At 40.5% G+C, this 17208-nt stretch overlaps 1 protein-coding gene across 2 annotated transcripts in view; it reads right to left on the bottom strand.

Annotated features, from left to right (window-relative positions):
- The window catches only part of sos2 (SOS Ras/Rho guanine nucleotide exchange factor 2), a 99227-nt gene that overhangs the window by 62008 nt on the left and 20011 nt on the right, over positions 1-17208 (bottom strand). For both annotated transcript variants that reach the window (XM_033026566.1, XM_033026567.1), the window contains exons 2-3: positions 3447-3572; positions 653-784 (exon numbers count right to left, since the gene is read on the bottom strand). In XM_033026566.1, the coding sequence (XP_032882457.1) occupies positions 653-784; positions 3447-3572 (258 nt within the window). The remainder of the gene's footprint in view (positions 1-652; positions 785-3446; positions 3573-17208) is intronic.

The following is a 17208-nucleotide window of genomic DNA, read 5'->3' as shown; positions in this document are numbered from 1 at the left end:
TTCAGCCAAGTACCCCCTAACCAGCGCAAAAATATAGGCTTACATATATGTAGGCCTATATTTTAAAATCTCAAGTACCCCCTGGAGTGCCTTCACGTACCCCCAGGGGTACGCGTACCCCCATTTGAGAACAACTGCATTAGTGCATGCCATTACAGGTCAGGGTTAAATTCTGAGATAGCTACTATGTATCTATTTATACGTTCTATTTGTTATTCTAAGTTCTATTTATACCGCTGCTATCACCCTGATAGCACAGAATGTAAAGAACACAAAACACTTCAAGTAAACCTACAGGCAGGAGGACCAGGTAATGCTTGCAGACTCAGCCTACAGTATCATGCCACATTATCATAGAGTCATGGAACCAAGTAGCTCAGAAACAGGCCCTTCGGACCACCATGGTGATGCCAAACATCAAGGGAATTGTGTTGCCATGTTGTCATAATTAAATTCTATCAATTTGTAATCATTTGCTTTCTAGGCAGCTAAAAAATTTCAGATTGTAAAATTAATTAGTGTTGAACAAAAATGAATACGTACTTTGATCCAAAAATATTCCTAGCCACAATTATTTGATAGCTAAAGAATTTGAGAGTAATTCAAATTGTATGGCTTATTTCATTCTAATTACATCAAAACGAACATGTACCTTCAATAAAGGATGTATTTTGTCCACTGGTAAAAGAAGAGGATTTCTCCGTCTACGTTTCTCAATAGCAGACTGTGCATCAGCAATAGCCCACTTGTCGATTGGATGTGGGAAAGTCTTCTGGACACGCTCCTGCGGGAATGATAACAATACATTTTTTATTCATCTTGAATAGATAACTTGAAGAATGCCAGATTAAATATCACAGGTTGTATCATCCACCATCAAAATTTAAATAATACTTTTCATGCCGTAAATCCCAAGATTAATGTCGTAAATCCTAAGATTAATGCAGTAAACCCCAAGATTAATGCAGCAAATCCCAAGATTTTCCAATTGAAAAAAAGTGGAATTCTCCATCCACATACTCCACAGCTGGAACACTCAACTGAGATTCATTTCAGAGTCAGTTCTCAAGAGGACAAATTAATTCTAATGTTAAATGGATGGCAATGAATGTTGACCTTCAGTACAACAGTTTAAAGTAACAAATTAAATTCCAGTGAAATGTCTGCGTAACTCATCAAAGCAAGATTGCCCGTAAATTCTGTCACAGCAGACACTCTCTCAGTCTGCAGAAGTGTCTCAGCCCGAAACATCAGCCATTCCTTCTATTCAGAGCTGCTGCCTGTCCCGTGGAGTTACTCCAGTATTTGGTGCCTATAGTAGGGACTGACATCTCTTTACCTCATGACAAGACTTTGATGGCTGCTACTTGCCGGTATAGTTCTCCACACATGGGTTTGGGATACAGGACAGCCTGGAAAGACCAAATACGAAGCTCAATAATTCACATGGCCAGAAAATGTCCACGCTGGGCGTGGCACTGTGAGGACCACGTTATTCCAGCTGTGTCTACGCCTCAAGTTCTCCTGCGATGATCCAGAAGGACCAGTGTGAGGGGAATAGCAACAATCCATGTGCAACTGATAGAAAAATCGCAAAACAGGCAAGTGCATCTCATGCCTTGTAATCACAGCTGAGTAATCAGAATGATGCAAAAGGATCCAGATGTGGACATTATTGTGTCGAACTCTAGGAAGAAAATGACTTTTAATTGCATCACATTGAAAAATGATTTCCACAACTGATTTTCAAAGCAGATGGCTCCCCACTAACAAGCTGCCTTTCCATTGATTCAGATCAACCACTGACACAAAACTGAACCAAAATTCTTACTTGGTCAAAAGTTCTCCAATAAACAGAATGAACAAAATATGTCCACCTCCACCAACCAAGTAAATGCAAAATGCAAGATTTGGAAGTGCTTTTTTTGTCATTTACTTCGTAGGCTGATTAAAATTTCCTTGGATAATATAACTTTTTAATGATAAATAAGTTTCTATAAACGAGGAGGGAATTACAAAATCAGTCACAGCCACCATAACACTAAAAGCCCTGTCTCACGGTGCGAGTTGACCCACGAGTGACCCCGAGTGAAAGACTCGTGGTTGTGTACGAGATTCCAAGTTTATGATCAAGAGTTTAACCGAGTTCCCGCGGGTATGACTAGGTTTGCCGTTTACTTGTCATTTCTGCGATGTTCCAAGTTCGTCTACCGAGTTCCCGAGTTACTCTTGAGCCAACGTCTACCGACGTGTTGCAAAATCATCACATGGTAAAAATGACTTTTTTATTTTTTCATTTTAGTGGAAGTAATTTCATTGCATCTGTCTTTTCTTGAAAAAGTGGTTATCATGCATCTGCTTATCTGATGGTAGATGTCAAAACTTGCCATTGAGTGCTTTGCATTGTCTCTTTTATTGCCTGAATTTAGGCTTGTGCTCCATTTCTCAGCTGAATGAGAGTATATATTGGAAATACTTATTTGTGCTTCATTTGTTGATTTGCATGTTTGAGAAGCCCTTTTTCAGACCACTGTGTTGTGTGCTGTGGTGCTCCTTTTCTCAATATGTGCAAAAAAAGCGTTTTATATATTGAACAAGATGAATAAAGACTTTGTTTCACATTCACCGTGTTGTTTGTCTTATTTTCTGATCTACTGAGAGGGGACAATTTTTAACATTTAAAAAGCACCTGTCCTTAACTCTCACAAATGTTTGTGAGAATCAAGATTTGAATATATTGTGCCACTTCCTCAATTTTGTGTTGTATGATGAAAGGAATATTAAATTCAAGTCATGAGACTTTGCAGTGATATTAAAATGAAGACTTCCAGACATCAATTTGATCTTGATAACAAATAACTCACTTTTATTGTCCCACGAGTTAACACGGTAGACTCACTAAGTTTAACTCACGGGCCACCAAGTTCTTACAACGAGTTTAAATGTTTCAAGTTTGACTCATGGAAAACTTTAAACATGTTTGAAATTTTTCAAGAGTTATCAAGTTTCACGGGTACCTGCCGTTAGCGCCACGAGTCGCTAAGTTGCGTCCACGAGTTCCGACGTTTCCGCTACGTTAATTGTACGTGATTACCACGAGTTAAATTTGTTTTAAACTCGGGGTCACTTGTGGGTCAACTCGTACCGTGAGACAGGGGTTTAAGGAGAGGACTCCATTTTACAATGGCAATCATATTGTAACAGATCCAGGATTAAACATGGCCATTTTGGTCTTGCCACAAATTAGAAAATTATTGGCCTCTTTTTAGCCCTCCATGAAATTCCAGACTTTCTGTACAACATATCCGATTACTCATTTGTCATAAGCCAGTTTTCCCGTTATTTAATTCACGTATTAAACTAATTTATCCTCAATGCACGCCAAATGAAAGTGGCGCTGAACACAAACAATCTTGCAATTTGTTTTTGTTCATGGTCACGCTTACCCCAACATCTTGAACAGTCCGTGGCTGTGCAACACACAGCATGTTTAATAACTGAAGTATCAACTCTTCGATGTAATAGAGGGCATCTTCTTTAGCTGACAGAGTTGGATGCACCTGTCTCTGGACCTGCAACATGAAGCAAAATTACAAATAGCTTAAATTAGTAAATCAATTATAAATATCTTATCCAACAAGTAAAAGATAACTATTTTAAATATTAAGATCTCTCCCAATGGCCCTAAAAACCATTAGTACTTGAGGAGAGAACCAAAGTTTCTGCCCTTATCTTCCTCATCCCCACTCAACAAATTAATGATCACTCACTGTTGTGGGTAGTCAACAAGCCGGACACTTGGTGAAACTCTACTCTCTGCGAACCATATTATATTTCCACACAAATGTTAAGCGGAAGAAAGTAACATATTGGAGGTAGTACTCCATGCCACATGAGGCCTGAATAACATGCATTTATTGGAAAGAGCTTGTAGGAAGGCTGGGAAATAGAAAAATCCTTCATTTCAAAAAAGAAACCTTGTAAAATCAGAAACATCTACATCGACTCGTCCTCCGATTGTGACAATAAAACCAAGACTCCTAAATCACACAAGGTCAAGATCTGGAAGCAATGAAGCCTCACGATTTGAAGAATCTTAGAAGCAACAGTCCTTTTGGCCCATGGTGTCCATGCCAACCTTGATGCTTGTCTACAGAGTACAGATAACTCTAAGCCAAAATAAATCAATCTGAATATTCCTCAGAGCCAGTAGATCTACTCCCCAGTGAAGAACAAATCTGAGGTGTTCAATTTGTTTGATCCCAAACTGAACGATAATCTAGGTATGACCTTCACAAAACCATGAGGGAAGGCCAGGGGACAATCAGGCTCAAGCCATACAGATTTATAAATATCATTAGGTTAGCGTGGCAAGATTTCAATCCGCCAATGTGATGGATTTATGCACAAGCGTAGGAATGAATAACACGTCTTAAATGAGGGTTTGTTAACACACAACAAAGGAGAACAGTTCATCCACACCCACCATTTGGACAACGTCTGCAAACATAGTTGTTCATAAGCATATGGATTTAAATATGAACAGCAGCCAACTAACTAATGCTGTCGATTTATCAGCTATCTAACTGATCCTGTCATGTTATTCCTCTCACCCTTTGATTTTAACTGAGAATTAGTGTTGAAACATCACACTGTGGCAAATACCACTTTAAGCACTAATTGTCAGCATGTATTCATATTGCAAAGATAATATTTAAGTGCTATGACTTTGAGGCACATAAACAATTTTCAGTTAGTCTATTTGTTTTAGCCACTTCACAAATTATAATTTGATAAGCAATGACTAATTCACCGAACAGTTGTACATACACTAATGAAAAGCTGGCTATAGAAGCATTATAGAAAGAAAAAACATTTTGGTGAGTCAATTTAGGCATCATTTGCCCCAGGTACAGGCCAGACATTACACTTGGTTGGTGCTTTCATGGTTCATGATCGGGTTTCATGGTTAGCAGTTAAATATATGTCTGATGCCACTCTCAAAGCTTCTCATCGGAGTTACAATCCCAGTGTTCTCACAATGCAGAAGATGCTGAAATCAGAGGGCTCTCAGAACGGGTGAGAACAACGAGACATGTGTAGAAAATTACACTGAAGTCACTGGGTGGTGAAAAGCCAAGAAACTCAGGGAAGGCCGATAGAGAATAGGTTTAAGAGTGAATATCTCACCAGAACAAGGGAAAAGAGAAGGAGGAGTAGGTCACATAACCTCTTTGCCCATTCAATATCGTGGCTGAGTTGCTCCAGGGTTCCTCATCTTAACTGTACCAGTTCCTCAATCTTTGAAACATTTAGCTAAATTTCTCCAGTGATCCAGTCTCCACAACCCTCCAGGGTGGGGAATTCCAGAGATTCACCACGCTCTGCAAGATGAAATTCCTACACCCCTCATTTTTAAACGAATGTCACTTTTCCTGGCAACAAATCCGAGAGTTAACTTTAGATATACTAATGCTGTATGAACATTCTGTCAAGAGTTCACCAGCAGCATAGCTAAGACCTCTCCGTAACTGTGCCTTTTCTTAGGAGAGCTTGGTGCCTCATGACAAGGGCCTGTTGGCGTCCCATGATGGGGCAGACGTTGCCACTCATACTGCCAAAAAACACAAACGTGGCCACACACTTGTTTCACTCTTGGAACCTCCAGGGCAAAATAATGTTGATTATAACAACACTTCTTTTAAATGCCTCTGATACTGCATGTTAGGCTTTATAAAAGTGAAGCATGCAGTCACATCAACCCACCAGTACATGGCATATACATTTAAATTGATTGTAACAACCTCTTCCATGACTTGGAGAAAGAGAAGCAATTTTCATCTTCCCTTAATTCCCTCTACAATCACCAGGACACCAGAGGAAACCATGGATAGCCAGCAGTATTTCACAATCCAACAGAAATGCACATTCCATCACTCAGTGATCACAAAAACATCTTAACAGAAGGGAAAACCAAGAGCGCCAGTCCAGCGTTGTATTCCTTGCAGAATTAAAATATTCAAAGTGACAGCCAAAAATATGCAGGTTTATAGCCAAAAACAAACATTCAACAGAGAACTCAAACATTCAACAGAGAACAGAGAACGTAGAACAATACAGCCCAGGAACAGGCCCTTCGGCCCACAAAGTCTGTGCTGAACATGATGGCAAGATGAACTAATCTCCCCCACCTGCAGGAGATCCATATACCTTCATTCCCTACATATCCACGTGTCTATCCAAAGCCTCTTAAATGCCACTATCCTATCTACCTCCACCACCATACCCAGCCGTGCATTCCTAGACCCCATTACTCCCTGTGTAAGAAAAAAAAAATGCCCCACACATCTCCTTTCAAATTTGCCCGTTATCTTAAAATGATGTGCTCTAGTATTTGACAATTCCCCCTGGGGGGAAAAGATTCCATCTGTCTACCCTATCTATGCCTCTCATCATTTTATCTTCTTTTAACAGGTCTCCCCTCAACCTCCACTTTCCAGAGAAAACTATCCAAGTTTGTCCAACCTCTCCTGATAGCTAATACTCTCTAATCCAGGCAGTATTCTAGTGAAAATGTAGAAACAAAGAACTGCAGATGCTGGTTGATACATAAAAGGACTCAAAGTGCTAGAGTAACTCAGCGGATCAGGCAGCATCTCTGGAGAGCAAGTTGCATTCCTAGTAACCTTCTTCTCTACCCTCTCCGACGCCTCCAGAGAAATTATTTCAACAAATCAAAGAGAATTCTGTCATTAGAGAAGAGGCAAATGGATAGATGTAGTTATCAAAGTGTAAGAGAACTCAAGAAAAGGTTCATGCCAGGTACTCAAAAGAAAACGTGAATGTATATTAGACAAGGAGGCAACAATCAGTAATAACAAAATGAGTAGAATAAGAGGATTAGGGAAGTCATAGGCAGCCAGGCCCAAAAGTGGGTTCTCAAAAAGGGTCAGTCATTTATGCTCACTGTTGACATCAACTAATTGAGACACAAGCCTACTGGGTGAGGAGTAGAAATTTCCATATGTGTAAAAATAGGATATGATTAATACTTTACAAAAGAAACAGCAAAAGTATTGACAGCATGGGGAAGCGAGCCATTAAGAGGCAGATTGAATTTAATGTCAGGAACTGTGAGGTCATGGAATGTCAAAAATAATCATACTCCAAATGGAAGCAGATCAAGCTCTGTTGAAGCAAAACCTGTTGCTGGATTTGGCACAATAAATACAATACAACTCTTGGGTTCTGCTGTTATTCCTCTGTTGTTTTTGCATGTGTATGTGAACATAGAGTACTTTGTAGTCAGTAAACTGCACTGTGGGCCCGGACTCCTCATGGAGTGGGCACTCCAGCTGAGCTCCCAACATCTTAATTGTAAACTTGCTGTGTCTAAGGGACATCATTCCACCAACTTTAATGGGAATCATTGAGTACATTAGCTGCAAGTCAGAGTGTATTAACTTATAAAGACTTCCCAAAAACTTCTTTGTTTTAGAATAGTCTTACTTTCTTCCATTAAAAAAAAATCCAACGGTTTCTTAATTTGGACCAGAATGTATAGAAGTGTTTATGCATTTTAGGTTCCTCAACATATTTTCTTAGAACCTTTTGGGATTAGTTTATTTTTTTTAAAAAGAAACATTCGGGAATAAATGTACAAAGGCACCTTAGATTACAAATAACCGGACGTGAAACTGGACCTGACACATATTCTCCTACACATTTTTAAAGCATTTTTCAAGCTACTAACAGTAATAATATTGTTTTGTGGCATTTATTTATGACTGGATGAGGTACATATTCCATTCATTATGGTAATGCATAAGGGTGTTGATTATTCAATGAAATGAAATTATAGCAAGTGTACATAGAGTGATACGATATGGGTAGCTGTAGAAACTGACTGAGTGAGAAACGTTTCAAGGACAGCTCCCAGGAAGTAACCCCTTGCATAACTTGCCATTGCCTGTATTCAATATTGAAGATTCAGACGGTTCTGTTGTGTGCTTGCAGGAAATAACTGCAATTTTTTCCCGGATTTTCTGGGCAGAGTTGGTGCAGCCATCCCATGGGAAATTTGTTTTATATTCACTGGCCTTTACAATTTCAGATCCCTTTGTACCATGAACACTCCCACAACTTGTCTATCCCACTTAACTACCTGTTAATTGCTTGCTGCCACCACACTTGGGAAGGCAAACAGTACTTTAGCCGAACCCTTTCACAATAATGGCCAGAGAAAAGACATCTCAGTCTGAAAAAGGGTTTCGGCCCGAAACGTTGCCTATTTCCTTCGCTCCATAGATGCTGCTGCACCCGCTGAGTTTCTCCAGCACTTTTGTCTACCTCTTATTACAATGAAATGAGAATGTACCTGAAATCAAAGACAGAGCGGAGCTCCTGGAATACTCTATATAGGTCTGGTCGTTCTACTTAAAGAATACACTTTCCATATAGAAAGTGCAACAAATGTTCACCGGATTGACTCTTTGGAGGTGGATTGAGGGGAGATGATCAAACTGGGCCAAATACCACTGTAGTTTAGAAAAAAGACAAATCAGAAGCACACAATGTATGGGGCTTGACAAGGTAAATTACACTTTCCTTGGCTGTGTGACTAGAACAAGGTGTTACAATCCAAAATAATGGATCAGCTACTCAGGGCAAAGAGGAAAATAAATGTCTGCACACGAGAGATGTGGAGGCTCGGTCACCGAGTATATACAGGAAATAGATAATTAGATTTGTAGATATCAAGGTGAATTGGAAGTATTGTGGTGCTGAGGTTCAGCCAGGATCTTACTGAAGGAGCTAGAAGGCACATGGGGCTGAGTAACCTCACCCTGCATCAGTTCATTATCTTCTGTTCACCCAAGTTCTCTCTGTTCCACCTCTACATGCAGAATTCACAGGCCAAGTGGAACCCTAAAATGCTGCTAAAGAGGTATGCGCTGATCCAACACTGAACTCCCAAGGTCAGCACTGACCTCCAGTACTATATCCGATGTTTCTCACTCAACTTGTTACTGTATGTCGTGTTGTTACTTCCGAACGGAGCACCAAGACAAATTCCTTGTATGTGTACATACTTGGCCAATAAACCTATTCATTCATTCATTCATTCATTCATTCATTCATTCATTCATTGCTGCTATTTTTGTGTAGGAATGAAGTGCAGATGCTGGTTTTGACAAAAGATGAACACAAAATACTGCAGTAACTCAGCGGTGTAGTGGCAGCATCTCTGGAGAGTGGAAATGGGAGAAGTTTTGGAAGAAGGGTCTCAACCCGAAACGTTACCCATTCCTTCTCTCCAGTGAGGCTGGCTGTCCTGCTGAGTTACTCCAGCATTTGTGTAAACCAGCATCTGCAGTTCCTTACTACACAAACGTCCAGTGGAAACAGGAATTCATTGAATAAAGCGGAAACAGGAATTAATTAAATAAAGACTGAAGCAACAAGATAGAAACATAGAAATAGGTGCAGGAGTAGGCCATTCGGCCCTTCGAGCCTGCACCACCATTCAATATGATCATGGCTGATCATCCAACTCAGTATCCTGTACCTGCCTTCTCTCCATACCCCCTGATCCCTTTAGCCACAAGGGCCACATCTAGCTCCCTCTTAAATATAGCCAATGAACTGGCCTCAACTACCTTCTGTGGCAGAGGATCAAGGATGATCAAAGTAAAAAACAAAGCTTTATTTTGGTTACAGACACAAAAGTTGTTTTGCGCCCATGGCAATCTTTGCTATAAAAGGATCCATGAGGAGGATGACAATGAACGGCAAACAAATTTACCGAGAGGCTAGAATGGCGGGAGAAAATAATAACAGTGACAGCAGTAGCACGAAAAAACAGAGCATACTCGGTTATGCAACGTTTAGGAACGGACAAGTAATACAAAGTGATGAGAGTGGTCCATTGCACGAAAATTACAAACTAAAGAAACGCCCAAAAATTGGGCTTCATGAAACTGATATTTCTAAATATGAAAATGACATTTTAAGCAGAACAAGCGAATGATAAGACTTTTGAACACAAAGATGAATAATGAATGAATGAAATTGAAATGGGATTTAGATTCCAAATTCATAAATAAGTTAGAAAACCTATTTGTTTCAAGATTTCATCCTTCTCTAAAGTCACCAAGGGTAACACAAATCAGGCAAAGCTAGGTAATGGTAGGAAAGGAACCCATGATGCTAGAAATTAGATCAGACCACTCTTGTTTTACAAGGATAACAGTTCATTGAAGTTCTTCAGATTCAGCACTGAGGACAAGGGATAGATACGTATTCTGTCAATCGGCAGCTATTGCTCAAAGTTTCTAATCATATAAGCTGGATAATACAAATTTGAAAGAAGCAATCTTAAATGGATTATTGTAACAATCCACATGTGTCTGAATGTCACATATTTGCATTTTTGCTTCAAAATGTTAAGCAAGGAGAAATAAAAATCTAAATCCATTGGAAGAATCTTCAGGGAAGATATATCAGACCAATGCAAGGATGTGCGATCGACAACAAAAAGGCAACTGGAAGCGACATCAGTTACCGACATTAAACGTATCCACAAGAAAATCTTTCCCACCCTTGCACCAACTTTTTTTCTCATAACTGTCTGGCAGTCAGTCATGGGGCTTTTCACCGAGGCTGCAATGTCTCCCTGGTGACCAGGGTATTCAGTGTACTGTGACGAGACACTCCTTGCCAAACCAGCATTTGACTGTTTTGGTTGATTGAGCAGAGCGTTCTATTTTCATTGCTGAGTGCTGTGTCACAATGATAATCAAAAGAGGCAATTTTCTTCACACGTATAGATATTCATCTGGAGTTTATATGGCTGAATCGGAACATTTTTTTAAATGATATAAACCCAGGAATTGTGGAGGTTTGAGGGAACTAGGATTCTACACATAATTAAAAAAAGGCCCAATCAAATTTAAAAAAAGAAAAAGCCTCATAAAATTGGGCATTGTTACCGGTGGGTAAAACCTAAAAGAAAAAATATCTCCCAACATCCTTAGGAAATACTATTTAAAACAGATCTGGAGTCATATGCAAAGATCAGCACATAGCATCTGAAACAAAAACTGCCTCAAGACGACAGCTAATATCAAAGACACACACCACCCTGGTCATGCTCACTTCTCACCGTTATCATCAGGAATAAAGTACGGGAGCCTGAGCACTGTGACCGACAGGTTGGAAAACAGCTTCTTCCCAGCAAACACTAGGCTCTTGAATCACATCGCACAACACTAACACTACCTAAGCACTAACTGCAATGGGCTTTGTTTAGGTTACATACTTCGGATTGCACTATTGTGGTATGGTGTCACTGATAATTTATTGTATTATTGATTATTCCATATGACAATTAAACTCTTGACACGATATTTGCTCGAGATGACTCGAGATGTAATGCTGAGGCTCTATAAGGCGCTGGTCTGGCCGCATTTGGAGTATTGTGCGCAAATTTGGGCCCCAAATCTGAGGAAGGATGTGCTCGCTCTGGAGAGGGTCCAGAGGAGGTTTACAAGAATGATCCCAGGAATGAGTGGGTTAGCATATGATGAGCGTTTGTCAGCACTGGGCCTTTACTCGCTGGAGTTTAGAAGGTTGAGGGGGGACCTCATTGAAACTTACAGAATAATGAAAGGCACAGATACAGTGGATGTGGAAAGGATGTTTCCACTGGTGGGAGAGTCTAAGACCAGAGGTCATAGCCTCAGAATTAAAGGGTGCTATTTTAGAAAGGAGGTGAGGAGGAACTTCTTTAGTCAGAGGGTAGTTAATCTGTGGAACTCATTGCCACAGAGGGTTGTGGAGGCCAAGCCAGTGGATATTTTTAAGGCAGAGATAAACAAATTCTTGTTTAGAACGGGTGTCAAGGGCTATGGGGAGAAGCCAGGAAAAAGGGATTAAGGGGCAGAGATCAGCCATGTTTGAATGGCGGGGTAGACTGGATCGGCCGAATGGCCTTGACACAAAATGCTGGAGTACCTCAGCAGGTCAGGCAGTCTCTCTGGAGAGAAGGAATGGGTGACGTTTCGGGTCGAGAACCTTCTTCAGAATGGCCTAATTCTACTCCTATAACTTGTGAACTTGTGATATTTAAATGCCTTACTTACCTTTCAGATTTAAGGAGGGAATTCCAAAATAGACCACAAGAAGCTGAATGCAAGCTACCAACGGAGAGGAAAAGGTTTACTGCAATTGATCAATAAAGAATGGGATCAAGAGCGACCAATGGCTGAAGCAAGCTGGCTATAAAAAACTAGAAAATAAGATTTGGCTTGAGGGCAGTAGTTGAATGTCCACTGATAAAATTGTGGCACAGAGGTAGAGCTGCTGCCTTACAGCACCAGAGAACCGGGTTTGATTATGACTACAGCTGTTGTCTGTACAGAGTTTGTACCATGTGGGTTTTCCCTGGGTGCACCGGATTCCTCCCACATTCCAAAAACATGTAGGTTATGTTGCTTCTGTACACTGTCCCTAGTGTGTAAGATAGAGCTAATGTATACAGGTTATCATTGGTCGGCATGGACTCGGTGGGCTGAAGTGCCTGTTTCCACACTGTATCTCCAAACTAAGATGCTTTTGGTCCTCCCACTTATCAAGATGGTGCAGAATGTTATGGAGGGAGTTTGGACAAGAGAAGACTGGAGGTAGGTATCCAAGGGCCAACACCATGATTTACACAATATCTGTCCCTTGTTGCACCAGTTTCAGTATCGCTTACTAAGCCAATCTCGCACTCCTATTAAATGAAATGGGTTTAAGCAGTACACCAGACTAATATCAGTGAGATCTAATCCAGAAAGATATAACTGATGAGAATATTCTCTTCTGATAATTGTAGGTGAATTTATTCACTCAACAATCCTTTTCAGGTTCAAGTGTTTAAATAGGCTATTAAATTAATTCATACTAATTGTTACCCAACTCCAAGATCTATGAATATTTGAAGTGGCAAACAGGAGAACCAGTGTACCATCCACCGGGACGAAAGAGCTGAGATATATTGTTAGCAGAGATTGGACGGAGTTTTGTCCAAAACTGCCAACATTTGATCTCATTGGAAATTCTTGGTGCTGATGATTGACGCTAGCTTTCACTTATGAAATAAATATTTTTCATCCATTATGTGCACAAAAATCTGCCAGAAAGAAGAAAAACATGTTTATGTAGCATTGTTCGTGTTCTCAAGTTATTTCAAAGTGTTTCACACCCAATTAATTGTGTTTGAAAGGAGTCACTGTTGCAAAGTAGGGGAAGTCCAGCTAATTGGTTTATGGTGCATTCATTCAAACCATAACAAAATGTATAATTAGATCATTTGTTCTTGTTATGTCGGTTTAGCCTTCTATACTAGTAGACTAACTGAGCTGCTGTATCTTTCACACCCACGAGAGCACAGAAAAGACTCCATCTGAAGGCTTCAGGGTGTGCGGGACTACCACAGGAGTCCATGCCTTCCTCAACCTCATTGCCTGCTTTCCGGCAGCTCAGACATATCATAAAACCATATAACCATATTACAGCACGGAAACAGGCCATCTCGGCCCTTCTAGTCCGTGCCGAACACTTACTCTCACCTAGTCCCATCTACCTGCACTCAGACCATAACCCTCCATTCCTTTCCCGTCCATATACCTATCCAATTTATTTTTAAATGAAAAAATCGAATTTTATCCTCCACCACTTCCACTGGAAGCTCATTCCACACAGCTACCACTCTCTGAGTAAAGAAGTTCCCCCTCATGTTACCCCTAAACTTCTGTCCCTTACTTCTCAAATCATGTCCTCTTGTTTGAATCTTCCCTATTCTCAATGGAAAAAGCTTATCCACGTCAACTCTGTCTATCCCTCTCATCATTTTAAAGACCTCTATCAAGTCCCCCCTTAACCTTCTGCGCTCCAAAGAATAAAGACCTAACTTGTTCAACCTTTCTCTGTAACTTAGGTGCTGAAACCCAGGCAACATTCTAGTAAATCTCCTCTGTACTCTCTCTATTTTGTTGACATCTTTCCTATAATTTGGCGACCAAAATTGTACACCATACTCCAGAATTGGCCTCACCAATGCCTTGTACAATTTTAACATTACATCCCAACTTCTATACTCAATGCTCTGATTTATAAAGGCCAGCACACCAAAAGCTTTCTTTACCACCCTATCTACATGAGATTCCACCTTCAGGGAACTATGCACAGTTATTTCTAGATCCCTCTGTTCTACTACATTCCTCAATTCGCTACCATTTACCATGTATGTCCTATTTTGATTTGTCCTGCCAAGATGTAGCACCTCACACATATCAGCATTAAACTCCATCTGCCATCTTTCAGTCCACTCTTCCAAATGGCCTAAATCTCTCTGTAGACTTTGAAAATCTACTTCATTATCCACAACATCACCTATCTTAGTATCATCTGCATACTTACTAATCCAATTTACCACACCATCATCCAGATCATTGATGTATATGACAAACAACAGTGGACCCAACACAGATCCCCGAGGCACCCCACTAGTCACCAGCCTCGTACCTGACAAACAGCCATCCACCATTACTCTCTGGCATCTCCCATACAGCCACTGTTGAATCCATCTTGCTACTCCACCACTAATACCCAACAATTGAACCTTCTTAACCAACCTTCCATGTGGAACCTTGCCAAAGGCCTTACTGAAGTCCATATAGACAACATCCACCGCTTTACCCTCATCAATTTCCCTAGTAACCTCTTCAAAAAATTCAAGAAGATTAGTCAATCATGACCTTCCAGGCACAAATTCATGTTGACTGTTCCTAATCAGACCTTGTTTATCTAGATGCTTATATAATCTCTATGTATCCTTTCCATTAATTTGCCCACCACTGACAGGTCTCTAATTGCTAGGTTTACTCTTAGAACCCTTTTTAAACAATGGAACAACATACGCAGTACGCCAATCCTCCAGCACAATTCCCGTTTCTAATGAATATCGTTCTGTAAGTACATTTAGTGGATCCAGTGGCTGCCATAAGCTTCCTTCATAAACCAAATATGAAAGCACTTCCTGCCTCATTACCAGAATGACAGCATTCATTGTGAAATAGCTGAAATCTCTGAAAGGATCTGCAACCCTAGTGACAGAATATCATTCTTCCTGCCTCTGGGGTGGGATACCCTTCCTGTGAACATATGGAGACAGAATATTCCTTTACCTAATGTCCATCGCATCCTAAAGATTACTCAAGTTGCTTCAAAGCCAAATAATTACTTGTCAACTGCAGTTTTCAAGAAGAAACTGTGAGCATAGTGAACATCGAGCAAATACATAAAATCCATCCAAAGCAGATAATCCTGCCTAGACCTTGAAAATCTTTACGAATGTATTAGCTATAAATTCAGCTGCAGCCACACAACAAGCATACAGTGCCCTCCATAATGTTTGGGACAAAGACCCATCATTTATGTATTTGCCTCTGTACTCTACAATTTGAGATTTAAAATAGAGAAAATCACATGTGGCTAAAGTGCACATTGTCAGATTTTAATAAAGGCCATTTTTATACATTTTGGTTTCACCATGTAGAAATTACAGCAGTGTTTATACATTGTCCCCCCCATTTCAGGGCACCATAATGTTTGGGACACAGCAATGTCGTGTAAATGAAAGTTGTCATGTTTAGTATTTTGTTGCATATCCTTTACATTAAATGACTGCTTGAAATCTGTGATTCATGGACATCACCAGTTGCTGGGTGTCTTCTCTGGTGATGCTCTGCCAGGCCTGTATTGCAGCCATCTTTAGCTTATGCTTGTTTTGGGGGCTAGTCCCCTTCAGTTTTCTCTTCAGCGTATAAAAGCATATATATGCTCAATTGGATTCAGATCCGGTGATTGACATGGCCACTCAAGAATTGGCCATTTTTTAGCTTTGAAAAACTCCTTTGTTGCTTTAGCAGTATGTTTGCCATCATTGCCTTGCTGTAGAATGAACCGCCGGTCAATGAGTTTTGAGGGTACACAAAAAAATGCTGGAGAAACTCAGCGGGTGCAGCAGCATCTATGGAGCAAAGGAAATAGGCAACATTTCAGGCTGAAACGCTTCTGGTTTCGTTTTGAGGTATTTGTTTGAACTTGAGCAGATAGGATGTGTCTATACACTTCAGAATTCATTATGCTACAACATGCCCAGGCCCTAACACTCCCACCACCGTGTTTCACAGATGAGGTGGTATGCTTTGGATCTTGGGTAGTTCCTTCTCTCCTCCATACTTTGCTCTTGCCATCACTCTGATATAAATTAATCTTCATCTAATCTGTCCACAAGACCTTTTTCCAGAACTGTGGTTGCTCTTTTAAGTACTTCTTGACAAACTGTAACCCGGCCACCCTATTTTTGCAGCTAACCAGTGGTTTGCATCCTGCAGCGTAGCCTCTGTATTTCTGTTCATGAAGTCTTCTGCGGACAGTGGTCATTGACAAATCCACACCTGACTCCTGAAGTGTTTCTGATCTGTCGGACAGGTGTTTGGGGATTTTTCTTTCTTATAGAGAAAATTCTTCTGTCATCAGCTGTGGAGGTTTTCCTTGGCCTGCCAGTCCCTTTGCGATTAGTAAGCTCACCAGTGCTCTCTTTCTTCTAAACAGTTGATTTTGGTAAGCCTAAGGCTTGGCTGATATCTTTAACAGTTTTATTCTTGTTTCTCAGTCTCATAATGGCTTCTTTGACCTTCATTTACACAACTTTGGTCCTCATGTTGGTAAACAGCAATAAAAGTTTCCAAAGGTGACGGAAAGACAGGAGGAAAGACTAGGTGCTGAGAGCTCTCTTATATCTGCATTAAGGTAGTAATTAAACACACCTGAGCAATTACAAACGCCTGTGAAGTCATGTGTCCCAAACATTATGGTGCCCTGAAATGTGGGGATTATGTATAAACACAGCTGTAATTTCTACATGGCGAAACCAAAATGTATAGAAACATAGAAACATAGAAATTAGGTGCAGGAGTAGGCCTTTCGGCCCTTCGAGCCTGCACCGCCATTCAATATGATCATGGCTGATCATCCAACTCAGTATCCCGTACCTGCCTTCTCTCCATACCCTCTGATCCCCTTAGCCACAAGGGCCACATCTAACTCCCTCTTAAATATAGCCAATGAACTGGCCTCGACTACCCTCTGTGGCAGGGA

This window comes from Amblyraja radiata, chromosome 9, assembly GCF_010909765.2.
Source record: "Amblyraja radiata isolate CabotCenter1 chromosome 9, sAmbRad1.1.pri, whole genome shotgun sequence".
Classification (NCBI taxonomy): domain Eukaryota; kingdom Metazoa; phylum Chordata; class Chondrichthyes; order Rajiformes; family Rajidae; genus Amblyraja; species Amblyraja radiata.
The sequence above is the reverse complement of the archived record's forward strand: the minus strand, read 5'-3'. Positions and strand labels throughout refer to the sequence as shown.